Here is a 16,500-nt window from a genome sequence, read left to right on the forward strand (position 1 = left end):
TCTCCAACTTTTCTCGATAACCATCTAATTTGGGCAATTCTTTCTCAGGTTGCTCCACAATACTTGTTGATTTCTACCTACTATGGTATAAGAACGTAAAATGAAGGTGCAAGGGATTCCTGAAAGAAAGTTAGGGACTCCTGGATATTCCATTAGGAAAGGTGTGTCTGATTGATGAAGTATGTAAAATTGCCCTAGCCAGTAATGAGATCGATATCCACACACATACGCAGGAATATATTTCGGGACGGGGGTCCGAATTCAATGTGAGGGTAAATTATATTAAAAGTTGTAAAATCATCCCTAACATTATTATTATTATTATTATTATTATTATTATTATTATTATTATTATTATTATTATTATTATTATTATTATTATTATTATTATTATTATTATTATTAAAGTATTCTGCCTTTTGACATGTTCTGGGACCAATGAGGTTTAAGTTTAGATTTGGGCCTGGAAATGTTTTTTACACGTTTTTATATCTTCAGTTTCCTCTTTTAACTCCCAATATTCTCTTCTTGTTTTTAAATCATCGATCAGTTGTGATCTTCTTCTTCCTATTCCTTGCTTTCTTCCATCTTTCCTTCTATGGAGGTATGAAGAAAACAATTTCTTCGCAAGATGTGTCCAATCCAGTTGGCCTTCCTACAAAGGATGCTGGCTAGAAGTGTCCTCTTCTCTCCTATCCGTTTCAAAACATCTTCATTTGTTACTCTCCCTCTGTCCATTTTATCTTCTCCATCTTTTTCCAACACTACATTTCGAAGCTCTCTAAATATTTCTTCTCTAACTTCCTTAATGTCCAAGTTTCTGAACCATACAGTCCAATGCTCTATATATAGCACTTGACCAACTTCTTTCTTAATCCAATATTAAGCCTGCTAGTTACATTAAATTTAAAGAAAAGTCGGGATTTCGGGGGGTTGTGGATTCTACTTACATTACTACAATATTGAATGATTCTGAATTTGTGACAAAAGAAAGTACTCTTTAGTCGTAAAGGGAATCTTTAGTTTAAAGTCTTACGTTTATGCCCTATGGGCTAAAGGGGACAGGTGACTAAAGTGAATGCGGGGGACGGGAGAACCATCATCTTTAAAGAAATAAAAATGTTGTAAACCATAAACTCACTTAACGTGAGAAGCTTTGGACCAGAGGTGAGCGTTGCAACACTGGTCTACCAGAGGTGAGCGTAAAAGTTAATTGTTGGGGCAACTACTGTGTAATTTAAAACTCACTTTAATAGTACATCGACAATAAAAAGTAAACTCCAATACATAATACATAATACATTATTTGGCAATCATGATATATTATTTGGCAATGTATCATTAGACACATCAAAATAATGTCTGATGAAGGCAACGATACATTGCTGAAACAGAATCACTATTATTTATTAAAAGTGGTAATTTTTGGTCAGATATTATTTTTTAATTAAGGCAAGGAAGTTTGAAAGCTAGAATGAACGACATTCATAAACTTCCGTATATACGAAATTGTATATTAGAGATAGTGATAAAATATCCATCTCTGTATCTATCACATGCCAGTACGTGCATTAATTGGTTGCTATTTTTTTTCCTCCCAAGTAAAAACCCTTTTATTTTATTTTTAACATGAAAATAGTAAGTACTTACTATTGCATTATTTTGAAAGATTTGTCCAAGAATTATGAAATATATTAAACACTTAAATGTTAAATCGGCTAAAGAAGTCGATAGTTTCTTTTCTCGAAATCCTAGCAAAGAACACATTTATATGTATATAAATCAAATAACTTACCACAAAATAGTTCAAATATTATTTCACAGCACACGAGCAACATAAACAAATAAGGTGGGGCCGCGGTGGCTGTGGAAGAGCGTTCACCTCTGGTGCATGGGGTCCCGCGTTCAAACCCTGCTCTCGCCAAGTGAACTTTGTGGTGAACAAACACCGTGTGTGTGGGTTTTCTCGGGGTTCTCCCGTTTCTTCCCAATTTCTTGATTCCACCATTTCATTCATTTCTCATAATCACCGTCTCCTTTAGCCTCACCGGCATAACAGTGGGACGTAAAACTCAAAGATTTCATTTCATTTCATAAACAAATAAATAAAGTGCTTTCGCTTAGAATATCATCAGATAAGGAGGGGAAAGATAGGTTAAAATAGAGAGTTTTTGTGCAGGAAGATTATAGTACTAGTTGATCGGTAAAAGTACTGAGAGAAAAAGAACTATAAATGATGAGAGAAATTATTAAATTACGCATAATTGTGGGGGAAAATATAGAAAAAAATAAAATACAGGGACTGAAATATGCAAAATAGATAACAAAATATATGCATAATTAAAAAATTAACACCAATAAGAAGTATGTGCAGAAAATAGTACTAGAAACAGATTGGCAAAGATAAAAATTGGTCAATGAGAGCTTAAGTATAATGGAATAGGGTATTATGAACAGTTACAACCAAGAAGCGGTTCAAAGATAGGATATTAATCGGCATATCTTTGACAGTTTTGCTTTAGCCACAGACTATTTTACAGTACATTTACTTTTTCAGTATATAAAGGTATATTGAAGGTCAACAAACAGTACAGTAAGTGATGTCATGCAACTTTCTAACCTGTGTTAAGGGTGAACTATGAAGTCGTTTTGATATAAAATTTGAGGTTGTTATTTTAGAGTAATAATGAAATGTATTAAACCAAATAATAACTTTAGAATAATATTTAGAAAAAAAAAATGTTCCAAATATTGACTTTTGAGTTCTGTGGCCCTAGTCAGTTTGCCCAATCAGAAATCCGGCTGAATCTCATTATTCTCATCTGTGTTTGAGGGATGTGGAAGAGTCGAGGCGAAAGATTTTGAGAATACTTACGCGGGAGGTGTGACCGAAAGTGCTTTTCTGACGGATTGCATTCTTAGTTACGTAGATGGAATTTTGGGCGCTAAAAGATATGAATACAGATGAAAGAGGAGCTGAAGAATTTTACCAACATAGAAAATTAGACAGTAAGTGTAAATGAGATCTCAAGAATCGCAACTATATGAACGGTGAAAGTTTTTATTATCTTCTTCTCTTCCGAAGTAAAGTATGAAAATCTTTACGATAGGATGCTAGAAGGTCTAACTGATATCGAATAAATAACTCAAAAGATGCTCCATCTTGCTCTTCTGGAATCTATTACGGATTTCTATATATCCTGCACTTTCATTTATTTATTTTTAACATTTAAAGAAGGATGTGGGACTGTAAAAAAGATGCAAAATTTTCATTAAAATCTAATTTAAAATTACAAAGATCTGTGTAATATAAATTATTGGTTGGATTTGAAATTAGCATCAATTTCAGCAACTAGGCTATTTGACCCGAGAATCTACAACTTAATGTGGAGACCAAATCAAACGAGCCATTGGAAATTGTAATATACGATTTTGTGTTACAATTAATTTTAATGAAACTGTCCCAATTTCCAGTTAAAATTATTCTATATTACCATTGTGAAATCATATATGTGTTTGTTATATGTAAATTCTGAATATCACATATCTTAATTCCTCCCCCCCCCTCCCCAAATAAATGTTCTTTTTTTTTTCTCTTTGAAAAATCTGGTAACCCTAGAGGAGTACGTGAGTAAGTTTTGAGTTTATCTATAAGACAGCTGTCCCAACGACATACCCTTTTAACAATGGTGCCAAATTTTGCATTTGAGTTTTCGATATTTCTTCGGTGAAGTTGCGCGGTGTCTCGAGGGATCAGTTCTCGTGATAAAAGTGTAAACATTGAGGCCTTCAGTAAACGATTTTCAGTTGTCTTCAATAACTTATAATTACTATACAACATTTCTATCAACATTATTCCGTGTCTACATTCAAACATGGCACCCAATTGGACGCTTTTAATTTGTTCTTTACTCCCTACTACGTCTCCTTCCTATTTGATGAAGTATTTAGCGAAAGTTCTTATAGTTTCCTTTTTTAAAGCGGGTATACTGCTCTACAATAACGTTTGATCAAGATGTTATAACTTGCATTCCTACCATAATGAAGATTAGAGTAACTAATGTTAGTTTAAATCATGGTACAGAAGTATACTGGCTTTATAAGAATTAATTTAACTTCAGGGGAAACTTACTAGTTACAATCTGGTGATTAATAATCAAATTTAAATAGATTTGTCTGTAAACTTTCGCAGCTCATGGTTATAAGCAACTTGATAGATCTTTGCTGCTTTGTTGCGTGCCTAGCAAAAGAGGCGAAGTATAGTATATGAATGTAATTAAAAATTTGAATTTTTCAGCCATTTCAGAGCAATAAATTGATCTTATTGGAGAGAAAATGTCTTTACTAGTACAAGATATACGCATGTCCTTCGTACTACAATTTGAAGAAGTATTTCCTTGAGCTAGTTTTTACGAATCTGAATATAACATCTTAGGCTTTCGTGCGTTTCCGTTTTTATTTCATAATGCAACTAAACTTTTTTTCTCCTCAGAATGCGTGTATTCCCATCATGATCTGTATAGCATTATACGAAAAAAACAAACTCGAGTAACAATGGTTCATATTCAAAATTCACAAATTAATCGTACTATTCTTAAATGTTCAAGTTGCTCGGTGCACTTGGATAATCTTTAAACTCAGAATAGTGATTTATCTTCTAAGAACTTACGAAGGCTTATTGCTCTTACTATTTCGGTAGAGAAACCATTATTCTGTTTTCGTCAGATTTGACTGATGAAACACCGGAAGAAACTTTAAAAAAAAAAAAAGTTAGATATATAGATATAGATAAAAAAAAGTAAGGATATTTCCCTAAGAAAAAGACCAAATACATATAAATTTAAATCTCTTCCTTAGTTCTTCCAGTTGGTCTAGTGGCTAGCACGTGGTCCCGGGTCAATGCCCGATGGGAATGCACAAAAAATTCAATTTCACAATCAACCACCATCATCCGTCTTCTTTAACCCAAAGTGCATAATACTGGGACGATAAACTAAAAACTTAAATTAATCAACCCCCCCCCCTTTTTTTTTTTTAAAAAAATAATGATCCATCATGTATATATCCCATTTTTAAACCAAAAATTTACCTTAACCTACTTTCCAGGTCCGAAAAGTCTGAAGAAATATGCTAGGTCCGAAAAGTGCAATAAACCACAATGCAATAAGCCAGTACAACAGATACTTTAATGCATAGTTACTCGAAAAAGAAATATATATATATACAAATGTGAAGCAACTAAGGAAAATTATTTTCGCAGACAGTTTCGAAGTCTGTAGGCTTCAAGATTCGTAAAGAAAAGGAAGTTGATTTCGATGGTTGAGCGCCAATTTGATTTTCACGATATCTTCTCAATGTGGTATCCTCTGGAAACGATATTTAAGTTACAATTCAAGTTTAGTCCTGTCAGAACAAAATTCAATCTATGATACATGTTCTCAATAGCGTTAACTCAAAATATCAAAATTCGGCAGTTACGCCCCTTTGGCTCTCAATCATAGATTTGAGTTCACTTCGAAATTGTCTGAAGAAGTACTTTTCACAGGATGCTTCAAATAAGAAAAAAAAAAGTTCTTTCAACTAATTTAATGCGTTCTCCGTACCTGATAAGTAATACGATAAAAATGGTTTATTAAAAAAACAGACAAAATGTTTAGTCGATATTTTTTTAATTAAAAAGTTTTTAAACATATATATACATAAAAAGTACATAATAAATCATTTACACATATAGACACGAGAGTACAAAACACTAATCCATTTCTGTTCCTCCCATGTCATTTCCATAGCTTTGGAGCCATTTTCTTTTTTTTTTTAAATATACAGACATTTCTAATTCACGTTTCATATCAATCTTTTTTCTACCTTTTTGTATTTTTCACTTACATATACACATGAGTCATGGGTACTTTACATATAAGTACAAGGTGTTGTTAAAATAAATAAAAAGTCTTTACACACATAAAAAAAATATACACATCATCACAGATTAACTCGCTTCCTTTTTTTACTGTCTCCCCAAATCTTTTCTTTTATTTTGCAGTCAATTCAGGTCAAGTACCACAGATATCGCCTCATTTCATGAACGAGAAAAAAAGAAACTGCTTCGTGCAAACAAAACAAAATAGAACAACTCTTCAAAAAAAAATATGACCCCATCCATTTTTACATTCATGTTGTTCATAAAGAGTGTACTTGTGCTTTTAGTGAACAAACCTAACAACGGAAGAACGTAAAATAATTATTAGAAGACAAAAGGCTGAGAATTTGGAATGAAAAGAAATATAGTTTCGAACCCATTACGAAAAATCGATTCAACGTATCTGTTTACCTAAAACAACATTTTTTTATTACTAGACATCACAAAATTTTGGGAATCCATTTTCAAAGTAAGAAATACAATACAATATGTTTCAAATGACCACATTCTTTCAATTCGGTTATAAATAAATATTGGTCCTTAAGTAACAAATATCAGTCACCAATGATCTGTTTCTGAGAAATTTCTATTTTTGAAATTTATGTGTGTATTTTCATTAAAAAATAAATAAATACATAAATAAATCTTGTTTGAAGAGGAACAATATACCTCGGCTGCAACTATAACCAAACTGCATTTTACAATTCATTTAGTAACTACTTTGAAACACCATTGTCATATTGTGGAACTGGAAACACAAAAAAATAAAAATATATGTATATAACTCTTCACACTTTTCTTTGTGTTTTACAAACTTTGGAATGTCTGTGAAGAATCAACAGTACTAACAATAATGCATATTTCCATTTCAAGATTGTTCATGTCAAGCAATTTAAATTAGGATAAGGAACAGACACATTGGAAAGAAAAAAAACTGTGGACAAAGCGAATATTACTATATGTAATGAACAAACTAAAATAATCAACCCCATTTTATAATATGAATATATAGATATATATAGATATTTATAAATGTGTTTTAAAATTCATGAATGAAAATCCTGCAACAAGTTTTAAACACTCGAAACAAAGAAGAAAAAACAACGTTACAAGAAGATAAAAACCACTAAGCCATTTTTCTGATTGATAAAACCAAATTTTTTTGTTTACTAAGATGCAACATAAATCACATTAATATTTCCAATAAAACCAATTTCCTTATTTTGATATACATTTTTTCTCTCTCTCTCTCTAGTCTGATGACTACAGAGCTTGCAAAAGTGGTTGACCAATTGTTTGGGGTTGAATTACAGTTTGGATGGGGCCCTGGGGTAGGACGTAACTTACACCTTGAAGAAGTGAGGCAGCTGCTGTGATACCAGCTGGAGAACGCTGGGCAAGTTTCGGGACATTATTACTATCCCAGGCAGAAGAAGACCTTTTATCTTTGGAGTGGCGCTTGACATGCTTAGCAAGATGATCAGATCGCATGAAGCGGCGAGAGCACACGGAGCAGCCGAATTTCTTCTCTCCGGTGTGAGTCCGCTTATGTCGTGAGAGTTCATCTGAACGCGAGAAACGGCGACCACATTGATCCCACGTACAAGCAAATGGCTTTTCACCTAAAAAGACACAAAATAAAAGGAAAAGATGGTTAAATAAACTGCTAATAAAATCTTTAATCGTTAAACTAACACATTAAAATACGGGGCTCTTATTTATTCAAATGCTCAAATAAATCTATTTTGTCTGTTACTCTTACGTATTAACCCTGCAAATACGCATTTATTTATTTATTTTTCGACATAAACCTTAACTACACATTGAGTCCTAGTAGACACTGGAGAACTTGGATGATTTTACATAAGATTTTGAAAGCAATTAGCAAAACTGAAAGACTGGAATTCGTATTAATGAAGAAGACGCTCATTACCAGCATCCAAAAAGAATTGCTCATTACTAGCATCTAAAAATATTTTACGGGCAGCTATTCAAGTAGTGTAATCAATTCGATTCTTAAAATTCCATTTCCTTAGTCCTTAGTCGTTTCGAAGGAAATGAATGTCATCAAAGTAATCAGCTATTTCTAGAAGAGTCATATGATTTTTGGGTAGAGTGCCGTAAAATAGGCGTATCACTTGTGCGCAATTACAAGTACACCCAACTGTACTGCAAAATGGCATGTGTGAGCAGACACATCACTCCCAAGAGTTACAGCACAGAAATTATGAATATCTTCGGAAGTTGAAACTGGGAACTGAATTTTATACTAAGTTTTGTCCATCAGTCCAAGAAAATTAATCCTCATTATAAATTTAAAACGTGGTCGAAGTCCTACAGACCCCAGTGTGTAGATGCACGCTTACCACACTGAAGATAAAAACAAACATTTACTTAAATATTTCTTCTTTTAAATCCATATATTTTAAGAGACTTTTGCATTTTTCGTTCACTTTCTGTGAAAAAAATTACAAGGAAGGGAACCATTGAGAAAGTTTACGAATGATCTAAACTGTGTTGAGCCAAATCTTATACCTTTCTCAGGCTTATCTTTTCTCAGAGAAGTACCTAACCCTATTAGGGTGCCGAAAGGTAAAAGAGTTCCAAGTTTTTATAGTGTCCATAAGCTTTTACTCACAGTCAGTGAATCTGACACAAATGGTAGAAAGGCGAGATCATTTACACGAAAGATAAACGAAATAAACGATCTACAAATCTGATCATTTCTTTTAGTCATTCTTTAAATAAATTATACTTCAGCTATTATAGGTCTTGCTTTATCTTGGAATATTATCTATACATTACCGTTCTGTGATAAAAGAAAACCTAAGAGTAATCATTCAGGATGGCCAGATTTCCCGACTTCATAATTTTCTTTCAGATTGCAAATGTACAGAATACAAGTTTAAAAAAAAATCATTATATGCTTTGACATTTGAACTACTATGTTCGTTATCTATGTAGGGAACAACATAAAACCTTCGGATCGTAATTTTCTTTAAAAATAAAAAAAGAACACCCCTTTTTAAACTATCAGCTTTCAGTGCTTATAATATTGTAACAGTTTTTATAAATTCCGAAAATATGAGTTCTGTAAATTATAACAAAATATATTCCAAAAATGCACTACTCTGTCTGCTAAATAATTCAGTTGAATGCTCTAGAAACCAGAAAATAAACTTTCTTTCTGGATCACTGAATTCTTCATTCTAAATTCTAGTTCTTCAAAAAATTAAACAGAGAAATGATTTTTTAAGCACGGGATGATTAACTAATCTAGCACCCTTATCTAATAAATACTACTACCATTACAAGCATCCAAAAATATTTTAGGGTAGCTATTCAACTAGCGTAATCACTTCGATTCTTAAAATTTCATTTCCTTAGTCGTTTCGGAAGTGGATGTCACCCAAGTTAAAAATAAATAAATAAAAAATAAATTCAATGAGATAGCTCCAGAAACAACGTGTTTAGATGAAAGTGTACAGCACTCATTTGCTAGAAGAATGTTTAATTTCAGTTACTGCTTCGACAATCTATTTGTTTTTCTCTATACTTTAACCCGAAGACGGAGAATATACCTTCCGAAACGTCAAAAGGAAACTAATGCTAAAAAATTATCTTAGTAAGACACTTTTAAGATCGACTTACCCGTATGCGTTCGCATGTGAGCTTTCAGGTGGGATGACTTGAAATAATTCTTTCCACATCCTTCATACGTGCATTCATACACACGACGCCTTGCATCCTGTTCTTTCTCCTGACTCACTCCAGACGATGAAAAAATGATGGGAGACAAGACAAAGGACTGAAGTTTCCCGCCGTCGTTACCCGTCTTGTTGTTGGTGCCAGGGACTGGCGAGGCAAGAACAATGTGGGTTACAGACTGGGGTTGGCCACCACCTGTGCCTGTGTTGTACTGTGGAACTGGGATAAGAGTTGCAGTGGTGCCTGGCACAGGCGTGACTATCACAGCTTGAGCAGGGGAATTATCCCCTTTGCATGGTACTGAAACCAAAGGGATCACTTGCGGAACCACTTTGGGCGCTATAGCTACAGGTTTATTTGTTTCGCCTGCAGCTGTAGCTGGAAGCAAAGTAATACTAGTATTTGTATTGGCATTTGTAGAAGAGAGATTCTGAACCTGAGAAAATGAGGCAGGTACTATGTTTGGAATATAAGTTGTGCTTGCAATCTGCCCTTTTTCTCGGTTGGTATCCTTGTTAGCAACGAATATCTCCTCTTTCTTTGTATTCATCTTATTATTTGGATATTTTAATCCCTCGCCATCTAAGTCCTTTTTCTCTGATTCTTCTTCCTCTTCCGCTGCGGCGGCGTCGTGTGCACAATGCGTGGCTGAACTATCATTGTTTTGGTCTCCAGCAATCTGTTCTGTTTTAGCTGCCACTGGTACAGGTTGCTGAATCAAATCATATCCTCTGTTGACATCGGCGTATGGCTGTGGAGAGCAAGTCCCATCCTTATTTGCCTTCATTATGACCGACACTTGCATCGACGTCACCTCTGGGCTCGGAGTTCTTGGCGGGGTGTTTGTCTGCAGAAGCTATAAATTAACAAAAAAGAAAAAAATCTGTTAGTTTTACACCGAAAAACTCACATGCACATTTAATAACATACATTAAATTGAACATACCAAATAAAATGGTTGCTCTTGAGGGTAATCACATCGGTAAATATTTAAAATTTATCGCTACAATTTAAAAGAATAAAACTAATTCTTACATGCAGCTTTCTGTACGTATATAAAGCTTTCTTTTCTATGTTTATAGTAATATAAATTTTTACCGATGTGACTTCCCCCAAAAGCTGCCACTGATACATTAACTTAATCCTAACACAGTTATGTTTGAAAATGAGTTACATTTTATTCATTTCTTACTTTATTTACTTATTTTTAATCTGTCTGTAGTTTTTAGTCCATGTTTACTTATTACTGAGCAGTAAGCATGAAGTTTGCATTTATTTGAATATATTCCACGAAATAAAAGAAGAAAATAATTTTGTCTTGGTTTAAGTTTTTTTTAAAAAAAAATCCACTGTGCTGATCTTCACGTAAATTTATTATCTAGAGGCACTGCTGAAAGCAACCATACGAAAATGTTCAACATTAATCGAACTCGGTATCTATCTTACTACTACTTTAAAATGCCGATCATAAATTGAATTTCTTTATGATATATAAACTGGGTTCACTCTAAAATGCGTGACTACTGTATTTTCTCTTCTCTGCGAGTAACAAATAAGCTAGGTCGTGCAATGTACACAAATAAGCTAGGTCGTGCATACTAGAACAGATATGCAGTTAGCGCCTCACTATTCGCAGTCAGTACCACAGGACCATAAAATGAAACACCGTGTCTTCTCGGGTCCATTTTGTTATGAGCTGAGCATTTTAGTTCTTTCTAATTACTCAGTCCAGAAACTTGCCATCACTGAATGGCAATTTTGTGTTATTGAATATTACTATTACATGCACTTTTTTTTTTTTTTTTTTTTTTTTTTTTTTTTATAAGGACAATTTTCAGAAGAGAGATATAATGTAAAAGCTAATCAAAACCATAGCAGTGATGAAACGCAAGAAAAACACAATCACTATACAAGTTATTACTCAAATTCATATTTGCATAGTGGACAACACATTATTGCAGTAATTTATTAGTGTCATCCAGTGATGATTTCATGTAGAAGGCTACAGTTCTGACAATGAGATTGCGTTAAATGATTTCTGACAATGAGATTACGTTAAATGATGTCATCTTTTTCGTTTTTTAGGTATGTAATGAACGGTTTAATTTGGTATGATTATCATTACTACTCACTATAATGAATTCATAAAAATAAACATCTCACTTCCTATCCAACGAAGCATAGGATTAATTCCTGTAACATGTGGAAATTAGCAGAAAAAAAAAAAGTCAACCAGAATTTTTGTTACAGAAACCAGTAGAAATAAACATCCAAAGTTATTCGAAAGGAATATCATTCCTTTGCTCCACACCGAGAGGTGTTTAGGCTAATTTATGGGATCTGGTCTTTCTAAAAAACTTCACTGCTATTCCATTCCGAGTTCATAATTTCTTCACGAAGGCTTTCGATAATTTTTTTTTTTTTAAATTCTTTGTATCCTTTTTACTTGTTTTCTGCGTGTTGTGTGCCCCGGAGTCTTATTAAACGCTGTGAAAAATACTTGAGATCATCACTGGTGACGTCCTCAAGAAGGAGAGGAAGAGAGAAAGAGACAGGATGTTATGATACTTACTTTTGCCAATTCGCATTGTTTAAATTTCTTTTTGACTGGCTCGGATTCTTCGCTTTCTGAATCTGAAGGCTGTGGTGTTGGTAAATTAACCATCTGATAATATTCATGTGCCATTACTGATTTCCTTTTATATCCGGTGCTCCCATGAGAATAAGGCGGACTTCCATTAGAAAATGATAATAATGTGTTTACTGCATCTATATCCAGAGAATTGTGGTGTGCCTGGAAATAAAAAGAAAAAAATCGATTATATTCAGCTGCAAGTATTATATTCTTTAAAAAAAAAAAAACAGAACTGAACAACAAAATCGCTTTCCTTTTTGTGTAAACAAATTCTACAATAACTTATTTATTTCTCAGTTAACTCTTTCAGGAATGATGATGATGAGCATAGCAGTAAGTAAACTGTATTTATGTGTTGGTAAGTTATGCTTATTACCGTGCCTGAAATACCGTACTTAAAAAAGTTTCAGACAAAGCCCTAAAGGCATTATACATAAAAAGATTGAAAAGAAAATTCAAAAGTTAATCGATGCTTTATATTAAAGGTTACTGTCCCAGCGTTCACCTGCTGACTGAAAAAAATCCGGCGACTCAAGACTTGAGTTCACATCTTTGACTACGAAGCGAGATACTTCCACTTCGCTTAATCAAATTCACCTCGTTGTCGTAGTCAATGCTATCTGTATAGTACTAGCGGATAGTGTTCTGGGACAAATCAAAAAAAGGAGAAAAAAAAAGTATTATGCAGATCACGTTTAATAGTTTCTGAAGTGATCTAGTAAACCTGAGGAACGTCATCACATGCGAAATTCTCCTTATAGCGCTCTACCTTCGCAAACTGGGAGGAGTTTATAGAGAGAAGGAAAATGAAATCTTTCAGTTTTACGTCCCACGATTATGCTAAAGGAGACGGTGATGATGAAAAATAGTGAATGGATGACAGGGGAGAACCTCGAGAAAACCCACTCACACAATGTTTATCCACCATAAAGTTCACTTGGCGTAATCGGGGATCGATCCAAGGACACCATGCACTAGATGTGAACGCTCTACCACTGAGCAACCGCGGCTTCTATACAGAGAAGGGAAACGAGACGTCTAGAATAACGATAATCGCGCAATTTATGAACTACGATTATGTTGATTTATTGCAACTTGATTGAAAATGTGTTTAGTCTTTATGGTTTTTATTTTGAATTAGTTTTTTTTTTTTTTTGCCCTCACATTTCTATTTCTTTTGTCTCAATATACATCTAACTACACGGAAGGCGCAGACTTTCGTATAATTTGGGGAGGAGGGACATTTTTCGTTGCCACATATCCAGATCCTGAGACACTCAAGCATACATTGGAGGCAGGGCATCCCCCCAGGTGTCCCTCACAAGCTCACATGAGCGAGGCTCGAAGCAGGAACCTTTCGCATCAGAGGTATTGTATTGTATTCAGGTTCCTTTATCATACATCTACATTGTTGCAAATATAACAAATTCCGTTCAATTTCAACAAATTTATTTTATGTTTGTCCTTAGCAACAGAGTCAATTCCTAAATATTTTATCAGAATTAACTAAACATATATGTTAAGCATTACTTGCATTGATTTATTTTTAATCAATATTTTGAACTTATTTGTTAGACTTACTACAGACAGAATCTCTCGCTTATGAGGTCAGTACCTATCCTACTTTAGCAGACAGTTAAATTCTTGGAAAGCTATCAGGTAGCTATTTAAATGCCTACAGGAACTGCAAACTAGCAAAATAACAGGATTCGTAAAAAGATTTCATCATTGGTATACAATTGATAACGCTAATTGCTTTATTTATGAGGTCATGAATGAACTAATAAATACATTATTTTTTTTTCGTTCGAGGACGTCTTTAACATTACTTCGGAGAGAAAACAAAGCGATTTTTTTTTCTAACGCACCGCATCGTCTGCTCGAAACAGCGCGTCGCTTTTCTCTCTCGACCTCAATTTTTTCCGTTGTTTTGTTGCCACACGAGCAACATCGTTGTGTTCACGTGAACAGTCGATGACCGGCTCATGCTAACTTCGTGCAACCCCTTCTCCTGAGAGTCTGGGCTGACGCAATGTTTGGGCACTCCCCTTCGAACAGCCTATCAGCTGCTGGAGCACCAACACCAGTTCCGCTACGCAGAGGTCGTGATGTCTTCACCTTTCGGAGCTAACCGAAGACGACAAAAAATAAACATGAGCACGGCGAGGATGTAAAACCCACACACAACCTAATTCGACCCTTAGACTTGCTTTATTTAAATTATATGTTGCTAAGATTTAAATTGTAGAAGTTCTAATTTGAACCATGCTTCATGTCTTAACAATTTTCCTTTGAACACATGTTGAAGACCTTCCCACTGGTTTCGTGGTTAGCGTGCGCGCAATCGGTGCTTGAGGTCCTGGATTCGATTTCCGGTGGGAAAACATTGAAATTTAATCGCATTACGAATGGTTCAATTTCAACTTAAACTGTAAATCCATGACGTATATGGTCTCGATCCTGAAGGGAACGCTAAATTTCAATACAACGGAATGTTTGTGAACACACTTCAAAGATTGGGGGAGGAGATCCGCTTTTCGGGATATAAAAATAGGATAACTAGGGAAGGAAGTATGTTATGTTCTACATACCAGCCTTTCCAAGGTACGAAACAAACAAACGTGTCATTTAGATTTTCTCTCTGCATTTCGGTGCTATAATTTGATGCTCGCAATTCTTTTCGGATTATACTCAGTACATCCCACATAATGGAAACAAACGTTTTCTGATACACTCACATACTATTTACATAAACCCATCCAATTTTCACACGATACGTATGGACCATATTTCTTTACTTGAGATTCTGCTTAAATGCCTCGATCAACGATTTTCTTTCTTTCTTTTTTTTCTAATGAACCATATCCTTGTCCAGGTAGTAATATCTTTGTTACGACATTCTTTTCAGTTTATACACTAAGCTTTCTAGATTCATTTTAACACGCCAATTCACAATTGGTGAAGAAAAAATAATTAAAAATTATAACTGCTTTAAGATAATTTTCGAAATAGTTAGGGAGAAACTTCCTCGAATTTTTAACAACCATGTAAAGCTGTAGTTACTGTACAAATATTCAATGAAACAAGGTATCCTATTTCGAAATCTTTTCCACGCACTTTTTCACTTTCACTATACTTTCAAATATGAAATTTCATTGTGCACAGCACACGCATCCTCATCGCGGTATATCACATTAACACTCTTTTAAGATATTAATAACAAACATGATTATCTTTTTTTCTTAATCAGGAATTGGCAACTGCAATTGGAACACTGCCGTATAAACACAATCAAAACACTTTTTCTGCCCGAAATTTCACTATTGTAAATTCCAACCTATATATAACATTTCGCACATTTTTTTTTTCTTCACTTAGAACGAAATTTCGATTTCACCATAATATTCACAGCAACGTTCGCACATTGTAGTTACCAATTCAGCTGATGAGTCGAGTCACTTTTTCTACTTGAATTTCACTCACAAAAACACCAAAAATGTTTGTACAACTGAACATGTAAATAAGGTTATTGCACGATTGACTACTTACATTATTTGCAAGAGGGGGTGTTGAGGGTGGTGACAACACCACCGTACTTCCTAAACCTTCCATTCCTTACACTTCAGCACTATAGTGCTCACTGTATATTTCACTGATCTGTAATGCTGTTTTCACCTTTCACAGAAACACTGACAAAACTCTTTCTGGTCTAGCTGTGTTATTGTCGACATCAAGGGTGGAGAACAGAACACTGGCCCTTGCCTTGAAAAGGGCGGTGGAGCCGAACTCCAATAGAAGCTGGGGGCTCGCTCGCTCCAGCCAATCATTCTGAGTCAGGCACTCGCTGTGCACGTGATTCTAAGCGTGGTGTTCACGTGCACAATGCCTGATGCTCAACTGAACCAAGCAGCCTTGGGGAAGAGGAAGGCGTGATACTCCACGGCACTGACGTCATAAGTTAAAGTTGGAACACGTCATGTATGAGAGAGAAATGTCGATATTCCCCATCAGCGTTGGAAACTAGATACTAAATACCGTATTTTTAAACATATGACAGCAAGAACAAAGAGGAAAGGTGGTAAAATCGAAACTTTCACGTAATCTTTTCCTAGTTTATGAAAATGACATTTGAAAGTGTTAAATTTCGTCTAAAATTTGTTTCGTTTGCACTGGTAAGTAGTCACAAGTATCAATAACAATATGACGAGTGACTTGGAAGCACAGAATACGAATCAGT

The 16,500-nt window shown here is 34.5% G+C and overlaps 1 protein-coding gene across 2 annotated transcripts; it reads right to left on the bottom strand.

Annotated features, from left to right (window-relative positions):
• Positions 1 to 5,800: 5,800 nt before the first annotated feature.
• Positions 5,801 to 16,097, bottom strand: LOC145672589 (uncharacterized). 2 transcript variants are annotated; one of them, XM_081741751.1, is made up of 4 exons: positions 15,813 to 16,097; positions 12,201 to 12,422; positions 9,572 to 10,484; positions 5,801 to 7,542 (listed from the first exon to the last, which is right to left on the bottom strand). In XM_081741751.1, the coding sequence occupies exons 1-4, from the start codon at positions 15,873 to 15,875 to the stop codon at positions 7,184 to 7,186; spliced, it is 1,557 nt and encodes a 518-aa protein (XP_081597877.1). In that variant the 5' UTR covers positions 15,876 to 16,097; the 3' UTR covers positions 5,801 to 7,183. The 2 variants fall into 2 exon arrangements, with proteins under 2 accessions (XP_081597877.1, XP_081597880.1); XM_081741754.1 differs by lacking the exon at positions 15,813 to 16,097 and adding an exon at positions 15,002 to 15,768.
• Positions 16,098 to 16,500: the final 403 nt, after the last annotated feature.

The sequence above is a fragment of the Thermobia domestica genome, chromosome 2, assembly GCF_964235325.1.
Source record: "Thermobia domestica chromosome 2, izTheDome1.hap1.1, whole genome shotgun sequence".
NCBI lineage: Eukaryota > Metazoa > Arthropoda > Insecta > Zygentoma > Lepismatidae > Thermobia > Thermobia domestica.

What these genes read in the sequence shown, in the direction of transcription:
- LOC145672589 (XM_081741751.1), bottom strand. Translation starts at nt 15,875, where the DNA reads ATGGAAGGTTTAGGAAGTACGGTGGTGTTGTCACCACCCTCAACACCC. An exon ending in CACCCCCTCTTGCAAATAAT is followed by an intron (nt 12,423 to 15,812) that starts GTAAGTAGTCAA and finishes TTTTATTTCCAG; the next exon opens with GCACACCACAATTCTCTGGA. An exon ending in AACAATGCGAATTGGCAAAA is followed by an intron (nt 10,485 to 12,200) that starts GTAAGTATCATA and finishes GTTAATTTATAG; the next exon opens with CTTCTGCAGACAAACACCCC.